General features: G+C 44.1%; 1 protein-coding gene across 1 annotated transcript in view; it reads right to left on the bottom strand.

Annotated features, from left to right (window-relative positions):
- Positions 1–604: 604 nt before the first annotated feature.
- Positions 605–13,677, bottom strand: part of MAP4K5 (mitogen-activated protein kinase kinase kinase kinase 5) — a 73,847-nt gene continuing 60,774 nt past the window's right edge. Inside the window, exons 26-32 of the mRNA XM_064715926.1 lie at positions 13,373–13,476; positions 11,441–11,618; positions 6,905–6,973; positions 6,395–6,487; positions 5,762–5,832; positions 4,989–5,044; positions 605–3,723 (exon numbers count right to left, since the gene is read on the bottom strand). Of these exons, the coding sequence (XP_064571996.1) occupies positions 3,636–3,723; positions 4,989–5,044; positions 5,762–5,832; positions 6,395–6,487; positions 6,905–6,973; positions 11,441–11,618; positions 13,373–13,476 (659 nt within the window). The 3' untranslated portion in view covers positions 605–3,635. The remainder of the gene's footprint in view (positions 3,724–4,988; positions 5,045–5,761; positions 5,833–6,394; positions 6,488–6,904; positions 6,974–11,440; positions 11,619–13,372; positions 13,477–13,677) is intronic.

Below are 13,677 nucleotides of genomic sequence, written 5' to 3' on the forward strand. Positions count from 1 at the left end.
TATCTCAGCTCTCTGCCACTGAACGGGCTCCTGCCAGCAGCCAGAGCCTTCCTTCGGACGAGCTTTCCATCCCTGACCATCGTGTTCTCTCTCCTGGTGCACCCAGCTGGATCCTCATCCCTCTCCTCATCCCCCGACCAAGGCGGCATTTTGTGGTGATAATTGCTTTCAATATTAGATCTGAATATGAGTGTGGGTACCCCACTCCATCTCATGCCTCCTCCCTTCCTCCCCAATCCTTTCCTGAGGTGCTTCCCAGCTCGGAACAAAAATCCACTAATTATTTTTCTTCCCAAGCCACATTCACCAGGGATGTGCAGTCCTCACATTCCAGCTGCCAAGATTGAATTCTCAGAGTTAACCATCTCCTGCAGAGGAGAAATATTCATTTATATTTATATATTTACATATTTTTGTGGGGGAAATATATAAACATAAATATTTATAATTAATATAAATTATTTATAATTTTTTATTTATAAGTATTTATTTATAAATAAATCTCCCAGTAACTGGCCCTTCCCACAGCAGCCACAAACCTGGGGCTGGCTGCATCCTCCCCAAAACCCTCTGAGCAAGGCATTGCTCCCAGAGAGTCACCAGGGCACAGATCAAATAAAGCAGTTTATTTGGCATAGACTGAACTGCAACAGAAATTCCCGTGGAACAAAGCCTGGTTACACAAACTGAACGAGTGCAGTTATGAGTCTCAGTTACACCTAAGGACTAAACAAGGTAAAAAAAAAGCACATTTCAGAGTCTCCCAGTCTGGTCCTTTCCATCCAGAGACACCGTGGCTCCCCTGATGCGTTGTACCTTTCTTCTTTACAGAGATGTCAGCACAATTCCAGCTGCATTTTTCACTTGCAAGGAATTTGGTGAGGAAATCCAAAGAGATGAATCCACAGACTGCTCTTCCTATGCTGTTTGTACTTCCAAGAGCTCTGGGAGCCTGTTTTAAGGCTTTCAAGTTGGGTACATGACCTCGTGCATCCAATAATTAAAATTCTGATAAATGTTGAGCGAGGAAGGAGGGGCTGAGGAAGGTTTTGCTTCATCACCCCTGAGCTCCCCCTGTTAGGCTTTCTCAAGCCTGGTTTAAATTCCACAAAAACAAAGATACAGACAATACCAGACTAAATTAAACAGTCAAACACAAATTATACTGATCAGAGTCACTGAGGCTGGCTGGAACACACAAATCTGCTCTGTGGTACAGAACAAAAGTGAGGTTTTACACTAGGAAACAGCATCATGCCAAAAAATGCCACTGTCTATGAAACCAGCACTAAGCATTTCACAACATGCCATTAGAAATGCTTCAACAGCTAAAAAAGGTTTGATTAAACAAGGATTTTCCTAAGTTTATTCTTTAGGATCCAGCAAAACATCAGCAATTCATGTCAAAGAAAAATACTTTCTGCTTGTTATTCCTGCATGACAGTGTCATGACCTAAGAGTTATTTACTCCAGTTATTCCCCATAAATATTCTGATTTTATTTACAGGTTTCTCTAGTCTTTTAGAGATCTCCTTTAAGTGTTTTCAAAGACGAAGCTGAAATTACCTTCTGTAGTGAATGAGGTAAATTAAAAAGTGTTTGCTCTACAATATCTACACCTGGTGCTTCACTTCACCTTAATTTTTATTTTAAAGACCAGGAGAGGCACCATTTGAGGTTAATCACCAGTCACTGTTACCTGTGGAGAAGTAATTTCAACACTAGAGAACTCTTTTAGAAGACAAAAATCACACGTCCTGCTTTTAATACTGCTGAGCCAACTAACCGCTCCTAAAGCACATTTCCAATTCCAGCTGACCACCCCTAAAGCACATTTTTCATGCTCTGTGGAGTGATTTATAAATTTCCTCTGTACACTTAGTACTTATTAAGCTTTGACACAGCGTCAGAACTGAAAAGCTTGACTTGATTTGCATGTCAAGTCAGCAAGAATTAGTTGTGAGTGACAGTGGCTAAAATGCTGAATGTGTGCAGGGCTGTTTTCCCCTGTGCCCCTTCCCACCTTGCAGCTGGCCTGAGTCAGGAGATGTCCCTGAGCCATCCCGTGGGCCCAGACAATTCCTCCCTGCTCAATTATGGATCAGCGAGCTGGATGCCAACACAGCACCAAAGCACTCCCAGCTCTCACACACCTCTCCTGCTCTGCTCAAATGACCTGGCAATTCCAGCCTCTCCTTCCTAGGCAGCAGATCTCAGGAGCTGAACAGGCATTTCATTAAAAAACCTTTCAATTCCAATGTTTGTGAGCACTGGAATTCTGCACCTGCCCAGGAGTGTTCACATCAAAGCCAGCAGGGTAATGTGAGGTAGTAAAACCAGATCTCTCCTGGAGTCAGTCTATATTGAATGGTACCTCAAGAATTTTAATTAATGAGGAAGACAAAAGGAACCGATGCGACTCTTCAATGGAGAAAAGAGAAAGGAAAAAAAAAAATAAATGCAGGTGACCAGAAAGTGATCAAAGCTTGGATACAGAATATGGTTCTTATCATGTTTATTTATACTCCCAGCTGGGGCAGCAGCCATCCCCAAAGCACAGCAGCTGCAAAGCTGCTCAGCCTCAGCTGTGGCTCCAGCTCCCCTCTGCAGCAGCATAAATAAACCACACGTCGTGGCCACTTGGATACATGATACTTTCATTCATTAAGGATGATGACCTGCTACAATTTCCACTTCATGTCACAAGGCTTATCCCTAATTTATGAAAATAAAGCATATATGTTTTGTACATTTTTATATATATATGTATAAATATATATATAAAAAATACACACTGCCAGGCAACTTCACACACATGCACACGCACACACACGTGGATATTGTACACAGGCAACCAGGAGCAACAGGTCTGATATCAATATTCTACTTTGTGTACACACACCCTATGTCTAGGAAGTAAGAAAATCCCTTTTATGGCAATTCTGCAGGCAGAAAAATCAGTACAAAATACTTTGTTGTACAAAACCGCATTTTTTTACATGATCACCCAACATGGTAACACACCCCTCAGTAATGCACTACATCCCTACAAGGAAAAAGAATAATCAAATCTTTATACAATTGTAAAAAAAAAAAAAAAAAAAAAAAAAAAGCTGCTCTGCAACCTTCCTTTGCTAAAAGTTAGACATTACCCCATCCTAGCAGCAGATTAATAAATAAGGATTAAATAGTCTATTATACAAAGCCATACCCAATGGCAGATTTAAAACCAAAAAGCTTTGCAGATACTTTCACTTCCTACACAAATCTTTGTTTTATTAAGACTCCGTATAAAAGAGGGCAACAACCAGCACTAGATCTGTATCTACAGAATAAAAGGAAAACCCAAGGGAAGGGGAATATTTAACAGTTTATGGCACCTTTACTGCAGAACACGTTTCAAGGCTCTGTTTCCCTAGAACTAACGAGTAAAGGGCTCTTTATCTCAGCTTTTATTAAGCAAACTCGACATAACCAACCACACAGTGGCAAGAGACAGAACCAGCTGTTCCCAGCTGCAAAAATGGATTGATTCCCACCCCAAGCCCAGCACGGTGCCAGACAAGGAGCAGCCAAGTCCTGGTTTGCTGCTGCTCCTGGTTCCCAGCTCCTTTTGGGGCTGGGCTGGGGGCTGCTCAGTAGCTGTTCTCATGTCCAGCCAGGATGTAGAGGTTGCTGTGAGCTGTGGGGTTTTCTGTGGGTCTGCTCTCCAGCACAACCACTCTGCAACCAAACACAAACGGGATCCACGGTTAGGGGCAAAAAATGCTTCTGATGTAACTTGGGTGTTTCATTCTTTACCCAGTTCCCTCATTTTCCAGCATCACTTCTGATGAAAACACACAAGGACAAGATGCAGTGGAAGGATTGGAACTGGATGATTTTAAAGGTCCCTTCCAACCCAACCCATTCTGTAATTCCACAATCCCATCATCTGCAACCCAAATATTTACCCCTCCTACATCTTCTGATAAGCAACCTCAACAACTCTCCTCCCTCCTCAATATTTATCACCTCATGGGTTCCCAGGGGTCACTGAACCCCATCTCTGCCTGTGTCCTGCTGGATCATGTTCCTGTGGCCACTCTGGACAATGATTCTCCCCCTGTGCTGGCCCACTGACCACTGCTGGACCTGGCCCATCAGCTGCTGGGGTTGGGCCTTTGAGCTCCCAAATGCTGAGCATTTCTCTGCACCAGTTCCTGTTGTTTTTGGGATTAAAACTTGTCTCTGCTTTTTGTTTTCCTCAAAGAGCTTCCAAATGAAGTCTCTGAACAGCCTCTGTCCCTGATCCTCACCTCTGCACCCCAGCAGCTCTGGAGTGATCCAAGGTAAAAAGGAGATCCACATCTCACTGGAATGGCAGGAAAACTCCTGCTCCATTTGTACAGAGATGGAAAATACAAACCAAAGGGTTTGGCACTTCCAAGGGCAGATGAGGGAGCAGAGGATCAGGGGTTTGAGAGCAGGAGGTGTTCAAGGCTCTGAGCCACCTGGGCTAGTGGGAGGTGGAACAAGAAGAGCTTTGGGGTCCCTCCCAACCCAAACCAGTGTGGGATTCTGTGGCTGCACTCATCCCTGTCTATTCCTACATTTATCCCCCTGGCTGGCTGAGAACCCACAAGGGAACAGGTCCAACCTGGAGCTCAGGCTGCAAACCTGGGGACATCTGCACCTCTCCCCACCTGTGCAGCTGGAAGGGATGTGCTGGATCTTATGGAAAATGTGTGGATTTGGATCACTGGGACTAAAACCTGAGTTTGTTATTTCCAGACCAGCCAGGGTAATTCCCAGCTCACCAGGACATCCCAAAGCAGCAGCAGGCTTTTCCTGGGTACCCTGCAAGCCCAGAGCATCTCTCCTCTCTCTCTCCCTGACTCCTGGTGCCCACAGACAGAGCTGGGCTGGGCTGGAAGCCAGGCCCAGCTGGGAACTAGAAAAGCTGCTTTAAATAAAACAAAAGGTTTCTGTTTCGGCAGGGGGATTACCTGTCTGAGCCCAGCAGGCGGAAAACTCTGGTTTCATCAGATATCTCCTGGGTCACCTGCAGAAAAATGCAGATATTCAGATCCATTTCAGCAGCACAAGGACATTTATTGGTCTGAGTTGGAAGGAAAGAAACATTCAAATGCAATTTAATGCCAAGTGCAGGACTGAAATGGATAAACGGATGTTAAGCATTGTGGCATGTGAGCATTCTGACTTGGGAAGCAGAGATGATGCCTCAGGTTTGAGCTTTTATATTTTCACATTCTGTGCTGCTTTAGTGTGAGGGTCTGGGCTCCATATCAGGGATGGTTCTGATGAGGGGCAGTTCTGAGCTCTGTGCACAGAGCAGGGAGACAAAACAATTCCTGCTCCAGCTGGGCACCAAGGACAAATGACCCAAATCTCAGCCCCAGAGCACAAACCCCGTGGGCTGCAGAGAGAAAAACAAGCAGGGTGGGACTGCCTGGGCTAAAGCTGGAATGGGACAATGAACTGCAAGGTGCAAATGGAGCAGAACTGATCCCAGGGACAGAGCCCGTGCCCGGCCGTGCATTTTGGGGCCATTTTGGTTGATCTTGGGTGCAGCCCTGGCTGGGCTCTGGTGCTGCCCAAGGTGGATCCATGGAGGAGATGCTTTGGATAAATCCCTGCTTTATTCTGGAGCTCCATCCAGCCCCTGCTCTAGCTCAGCCTGCACAAGGCATCGGTGAGAAAAGGCAAAAACTCCAGTGGTAAATAAGGAACAGGAAGAATGAAACTGGAGATCACTCACCTCATCTGACTTGAAGCTCTTGCCCTGCATGCCGTGTTTCCAGAAGGCCAGCACGCTGTCCTGAAGGCACACTGCAAAGCAGGGACACATCACACCCACTCCCTCCATCCCTTTCCCCAGAGCCTCCAGGGAACCCCTCAGGAAGTGTAAAAACAAACAGCACCAAGCAAAGCATGTGGGCTGCTGGAAATGACACATCACCTGAATTATTACACTCATTTCCAAACAGAGGAATGATGGAAAACTCCCAGAAAATGGGAGTTTTCCATTCAGGGATGGAGAGAGCACAGAGCTGCCAGCTCTGAGTGATTTAATTCTGTGATTCTGAGAGTTTATGACAGCAGAAATTCCTGCTTGACAACTACAATTTAAAAAAACCTCCTGTCCCAGTCTAAAGACAGCAGCTTGAGAATTTGATTCAAATATTATTACCCTGACTATGAAAAAAATGGATGTGCTATTACTTGAAATAAAATCTTAACTTTAGAAGGCTAACCCAGATTTATGTATTACTAAACCACTTTTTCCTGCCCAAGTTTTGTTTCATTGCTATGGAAATGACCAGAAACCAGTCAGGCTTTCAGGAGTGAGTTCTGAAACCCCTGAGAGACCCCAGAGCAGCAAATCACTCACCCACTGACTCGATGCAGAAATCAAAGCTCAGCTCAGAAGCCAACTTCTTGCTTGACTTCAATTTCCCTTGTAAATTCACTATTTTCACAAATTCTCAAGAGAAAGAGAAAAATCAGCATTAAAACCCACTGCAGGATTTAATTGTAAAATACAAATTTAATCTTTTAGGCACAAAGAAATATTCAAATTTAACATCTACAGCATTTGCTAAAATGAATCCAAGAGCAGCTTTGTCTCAAAATAATTACAAAATAAATATCTGTAACACTTGGGGTGGTTTTACACTGACAGAGTGATGCACACATGAAGAGACAAAGCGGAATTACAAAATCTAGAATGAAATCCCACTTATCCCATCTATCTTTATGGAAATATTACAACACAAATTAATAATGTAGGGAGAAAAAAAAAAAGAAACCAAACTCGTGGTGAAGTTCAAATCAACAACTGTGGCAACCCAAGTTCTGCACGAGGTGTGGTGAGCTAGCCAAGGGAATTTGTGTTACTCACTGTCCAGGCAGACCAGGACTGTGTCTCTCTCCAGCTGTGTCACGTGAATGGCATCCAACTGCTGATTGCCTGGGGAAAAAACCAGATTATTTTATATTTTATATTTTAGAGACTCTGCTTCCCCCCCCCCCAAGCTCTTTTCAACTCTGCTCTTGTTACTCTGATTTTTATTTTTTTTTTAACTCTGATTTTTAGAAGCTGTAAGATCCCAGAATGCTCTGGGAGGAGCACAAAGTTCTCTGTTCAAAGCAGGTATTTAATAGAAAAACACAACTTTTACTGGATAAAACACATTTTAAGCTATGGTTCAGCACAGCTTCCTCCATAGAGAGGCACCACAATAAACAAAAGGACTTTTAATTCCTAAAAACCCACTCTTTTCCCATAAATCCACATCTGGAAACATTTTTGTGATGATAATAAACTAGTTTAAGAGATTTTTTTTTTTCCTAGTTTTACTAATGAAGTTGTTCCTACAGCTGCTAAAAAGCAGCAACATTTAAAGGTAAAAATGGACATCCAACAAAGGCAAAGGAGAAAAGCAGCTGCAAAATATCAACTGGGTCTTAAAAATAACCCAAATCTTTGCTGAAGATAACAACCCTCCCCCAAGGGCTGGAGGATGGACAAGAATCCATTTCTGGGAGTTTTTATGCAGGAAAGGAGAGCAAGGAGCAGGGTCCCAGGAAGGAGCTTGGAACCACAAAGGAGACCCCAACCAGCAGGGTCTGACTGATGTTTAAAGGAATTCAGAAAATAAAAGATTTTTTTGTAAGGACAGTTTGTACTGGTGTGGGGCAGATCAGCACAATGGAGAATTGGGGAATTAGAGAATAAATGGGATTGGAAATAACCTTAAATCCCATCCCATCCCATCCCATCCCATCCCATCCCATCCCATCCCATCCCATCCCATCCCATCCCATCCCATCCCATCTCAGGGACACCTTCCACTGTCCCAGGCTGCTCCAAACCGTGTCCAACCAGGGATCCAGGGGCAGCCACAGCTGCTCTGGCAATTCCAGCCCAGCCAGGAATTCCCAATTCCCAATCTCCCATCCATCCCTGCCCTCTGGCACTGGGAGCCATTCCCTGGCTCCTGTCCCTCCATCCCTTGTCCCCAGCCCCTCTCCATGTGGGATCAGCTTCCACCTGCCCCAGGCACAGAAGCTGCCAATGCTCAGGGCTTTCCAAAGCCCTCCAAGGAAGGAATTCCCAGCACTCCCAGGCTTTCCAAAGCACCCCAAGGAAGGAATTCCCAGCACTCCCAGGCACCAAAGCACCCGAGGAAGGAATTCCCAGCACTCCCAGGTTTCCCAAAGCCCTCTAAGGAAGAATTCCCAGCACTCTCAGGTTTCCCAAAGCACCCCAAGGAAGAATTCCCACCATCCCCAGGCACCAAGCACCCAGGAGGATAGATCATCCCAAGCCCCAGCAAATCCCATGGTACCAAAGCCCTCCAAGGAAGAATTCCCACCATCCCAGGCACCAAAGCCCCCAAGGAAGGAATTCCCACCTTCCCAGGCATCCACAGCACCCCAAGGAAGGAATTCCCACCTCCCAGGTCCAAAGCCCCAAGGAAGGAATTCCCAGCACTCCCAGTTTCCCAAAGCCCTCCAAGGAAGAATTCCCACCTCCCAGTACCAAGCCTCCAAGGAAGAATTCCCAGCACTCCCAGGTACCAAAGCCCTCCAAGGAAGGAATTCCCAGCACTGCCAGGCACCAAAGCACTCCAAGGAAGGAACTCCCAGCATCCCCAGGTACCAAAGCACCCGAGGAAGGAATTCCCAGCACTCCCAGCTTTCCCAAAGCCCTCCAGGGAAGGAATTCCCACCATTCCCAGGTACCAAAGCACCCCAAGGAAGGAATTCCCAGCACTCCCAGGTTTCCCAAAGCCCCCAAGGAAGAATTCCCAGCACTCCCAGGCACCAAAGCACCCCAAGGAAGGAACTCCCACCATCCCAGGCTACCAAAGCACTCCAAGGAAGGAATTCCCAGCACTCCCAGGTTTCCAAAGCCCCCAAGGAAGGAATTCCCACACTCCCAGGTATCCAAAGCCCTCCAAGGAAGGAATTCCCAGCACTCCCAGGTTTCCCACAGCCCCGCAAGGAAGGAATTCCCAGCACTCCCAGGTACCAAAGCCCTCCAAGGAAGGAATTCCCACCATCCCCAGGTACCAAAGCCCTCCAAGGAAGGAATTCCCAGCACTCCCAGGCACCAAAGCCCTCCAAGGAAGGAATTCCCAGCACTCCCAGGCACCAAAGCCCTCCAAGGAAGGAATTCCCAGCACTCCCAGGCTTTCCAAAGCACTCCAAGGAAGGAATTCCCAGCACTCCCAGGTATCCCAAAGCACCCCAAGGAAGGAATTCCCAACACTCCCAGGTACCAAAGCACCCCAAGGAAGGAATTCCCAGCACTGCCAGGCACCAAAGCATCCCAAGGAAGGAACTCCCACCATCCCCAGGCTTTCCAAAGCACTCCAAGGAAGGAACTCCCAGCACTCCCAGGTATCCCAAAGCACCCCAAGGAAGGAACTCCCACATCCCAGGACCAAGACCCAAGGAAGGAATTCCCAGCACTCCCAGGTATCCAAAGCCCCCAAGGAAGGAATTCCCAGCATCCCCAGGTTCCAAAGCCCTCCAAGAAGAATTCCCAGCACCCCAGGTTCCCAAAGCCCCCAGGAAGGAATTCCCAGCACTCCCAGGTTTCCAAAGCACCCAAGGAAGGAATTCCCACCATCCCAGGCACCAAAGCCCTCCAAGGAAGGAATTCCCACCATCCCAGCACCAAGCACCCGAGGAAGGAATTCCCGGCACTCTCAGGTTTCCCAAAGCACCCTAAGGAAGCAACTCCCACCATCCCCAGGTACCAAAACCCTCCAAGGAAGGAATTCCCACCTCCCAGCATCCAAAGCCCTCCAAGGAAGGAATTCCCAGCACTCCCAGGTCACCAAAGCACCCAAGGAAGGAATTCCAGCACTCCCATTTCCAAAGCCCCCAAGGAAGGAATTCCCACATCCCAGGTACCAAAGCCCTCCAAGGAAGGAATTCCCACACTCCCAGGTCCCAAAGCCCTCCAAGGAAGGAATTCCCAGCACTCCCAGGCTACCAAAGCACCCGAGGAAGGAATTCCCAGCACTCCCAGGTACCAAAGCACCCCAAGGAAGGAATTCCCAGCACTCCCAGGCTTTCCAAAGCTCTCCAAGGAAGGAACTCCCAGCACTGCCAGGCACCAAAGCCCTCCAAGGAAGAATTCCCACCATTCCCAGGTACCAAAGTCCTCCAAGGAAGGAATTCCCAGCACTCCCAGGCACCAAAGCCCTCCAAGGAAGGAATTCCCAGCACTCCCAGGTACCAAGGCCCCCAAGGAAGGAATTCCCACATCCCAGGTTTCCCAAAGCACCCCAAGGAAGGAATTCCAGCACTCCCAGTTCCAAAGCACCCAAGGAAGGAATTCCCACCTCCCAGGTTTCCAAAGCCTCCAAGGAAGGAATTCCCACACTCCCAGGTACCAAAGCCCCCGAGGAAGGAATTCCCAGCACTCCCAGGTTTCCCAAAGCCCTCCAAGGAAGGAATTCCCACCATCCCCAGGTACCAAAGCACCCCAAGGAAGGAATTCCCAGCACTCCCAGGTACCAAAGCCCTCCAAGGAAGGAATTCCCACCATTCCCAGGTACCAAACACCCCAAGGAAGGAATTCCCAGCACTCCCAGGCTTTCCAAAGCACCCCAAGGAAGGAATTCCCAGCACTCCCAGGCTTTCCAAAGCACCCCAAGGAAGGAATTCCCAACACTCCCAGGTTTCCCAAAGCCCTCCAAGGAAGAATTCCCACCATCCCCAGGTACCAAAGCATCCCAAGGAAGGAATTCCCAGCACTCCCAGGTTTCCCAAAGCCCTCCAAGGAAGAATTCCCACCATTCCCAGGCAGCAAAGCCCTCCAAGGAAGAATTCCCAACACGCCCAGGTTTCCCAAAGCCCTCCAAGGAAGAATTCCCACCATCCCCAGGCACCAAAGCACCCCAAGGAAGGAATTCCCAGCACTCCCAAGTTTCCCAAAGCACCCCAAGGAAGGAATTCCCAGCACTCCCAGGCACCAAAGCCCTCCAAGGAAGGAATTCCCAGCACTCCCAGGCACCAAAGCCCTCCAAGGAAGGAATTCCCAGCACTCCCAGGTACCAAAGCCCTCCAAGGAAGGAATTCCCAACACTCCCAGGTTTCCCAAAGCCCTCCAAGGAAGAATTCCCACCATCCCCAGGCACCACAGCACCCGAGGAAGGAATTCCCAGCACTCCCAGGTTTCCCAAAGCACCCCAAGGAAGGAATTCCCAGCACTCCCAGGCTTTCCAAAGCACCCCAAGGAAGGAATTCCCAGCACTCCCAGGCACCAAAGCACCCCAAGGAAGGAACTCCCAGCATCCCCAGGTACCAAAGCACCCCAAGGAAGGAACTCCCAGCACTCCCAGGCACCAAAGCCCTCCAAGGAAGGAATTCCCAGCATCCCCAGGTCCCACAGCACCCGGGGAGAGCCGGGGCTCACCTGCCCCGATCTCGGTGAACCACGAGGAGGCAGAGTTGAGGTTGATTGTCTCGAAGTGCACCACCTGGCCGGGCTCCGTGCCGCGGGAGATGGCCACGCACACCATGGGGTACTCCTGCTCCGGGATCACCAGCATCTCAAACACGTGCAGCGGGCTGGGCAGCGGGAAGTCAAAGTGCTGCCAAAACAAAACAGCGGCTCTGCATTTGTCTTACCGGGGAATGGCTCTGCAACAGCGCGCACACAGTGGAAATACACACGGGATATTGCTATAAATATTCGTCTGTTTATATTAATATTATTATATCTGTACTAATTATATTTATAGTAATAAAATACAAGATAAATATATTTAATAAAAACAATTTAATATATTAATTATATATATTATATATAATACTTATATATATTTATAGAGATTATATATATTATATGTAAAATATATAATATATATATTATATATATTTATATATATATATTATATATAAATATATATATTTATATATAATAATATATATTTTTATATATATAATACATATATATTATATGTAAAATATATATTATATATTTATATATTTATATATATTATATATAATAATATATATATTTTTATATATAATATATATATTTTTATATATAAATACACATATATTATATGTAAAATATATAATATTATATATTTTATATATTTATATATATATATTATATTTATAAAAATATATATTTTATATATATACTACATATATATATTATATGTAGAATATATAATTAATATATTAAATTGTTTTTATTAAATACATTTCTCTTGTATTTATTACTATAAATATAATTAGTATAGATATAATAATATTAATATAAATATAATAATATTTCTAGAAATATCCTGTGTATATTTCTATATATACTAATATATATACTATATATATATTTCTATATATACTAATAGTATATATACTATTAGTATATTATATTTATAGTAATTATATTTTTAATAATAAAATACATAATAAATATATTTAATAAAATATATTTAAGATATTTATTATATATATTATATACCATATACATTATATATGTAATATATATAGTATAGAACAAATTTCTTAAATATATTTTTAAAAGATATTTTAGTTATTATTTTTGTATATTCAATTTTATTTTGGATATTTATATATTATATTACATTATATTACATTATATTACATTACATTACATGATATTATATTATATTACATTATATTATATTATGAAATATAATCAATTATATATTATAGTATAATATATAATAGGTATTATATATTACATATAATATATAACTTACTATATATTATGTATTTATTTGTAAATAGATTTATTTATATTTAAAATGCCTAAAATAGAAAATATATTAATATTAATACTATATTAATATTATATAGTTAAATATACAGAGCATATTTATAAATATACAGAGCATACAAAATATACTTGGTATATAAATATTTATATATAGTTAGAAATATTATTGTATATTACTGTGTATTGCACATTACTGTGTTATTGTGTATTACTGAATATTTATAAATGGTATATTTCTACTCTGTGTACAGAGTAGAAATTTATTGTGTATATATATTGTGTATTGTACATTATTATTGTGTATTAGTGTATATTTATAAATTTTCTATTGCATAAATATACAGAATTTTCCCTGCTTTTGAAGCTGGGCAGAGGTGAATTGTGGTGTATTATTGCCAGCGCTGGGCTTGATCCAGCACTGAAATAACTTGAATATTACTTGAATGACTTCAGTCACAAGATTTTCTGAGTCAGGATGTGTCCAGCCAGATTTCCAAGCGCTCACAGGCCACAGATGGCCCCAGCCTGGGGTGCAGCTTCCACCCCAAACTCTGCAAAGGCTCTTTCACCACTCCCCCAGCAGTGACTGCTCACCTTTATTAACATGAATTTCTGCATTGGCTCATACCACTGGAGCAGGACGATTCCAGACTGCAATGCACCACACAGGTACTTGTGGCCTGTGTAGGGATTTCGTACTATATCAAATAAAAAAAAACCAGAAAACAGTCATTTCAAAGCACAGCAAGTTCATCCTTGGAAAAAAAAACCCAAAAAACCCTACAGCTATATTTACAAATGAGTTAAGAAACAGCATTATAAAATCAGCTCATGGCAGGTTAGGCTTGGAAGGGACTTTAAGCTCATCTTGTTCCCTCAGTTTCCCACTTGTTGCCTTC

This window comes from Zonotrichia leucophrys, chromosome 5, assembly GCF_028769735.1.
Source record: "Zonotrichia leucophrys gambelii isolate GWCS_2022_RI chromosome 5, RI_Zleu_2.0, whole genome shotgun sequence".
In the NCBI taxonomy this organism is placed as follows: Eukaryota; Metazoa; Chordata; class Aves; order Passeriformes; family Passerellidae; genus Zonotrichia; species Zonotrichia leucophrys.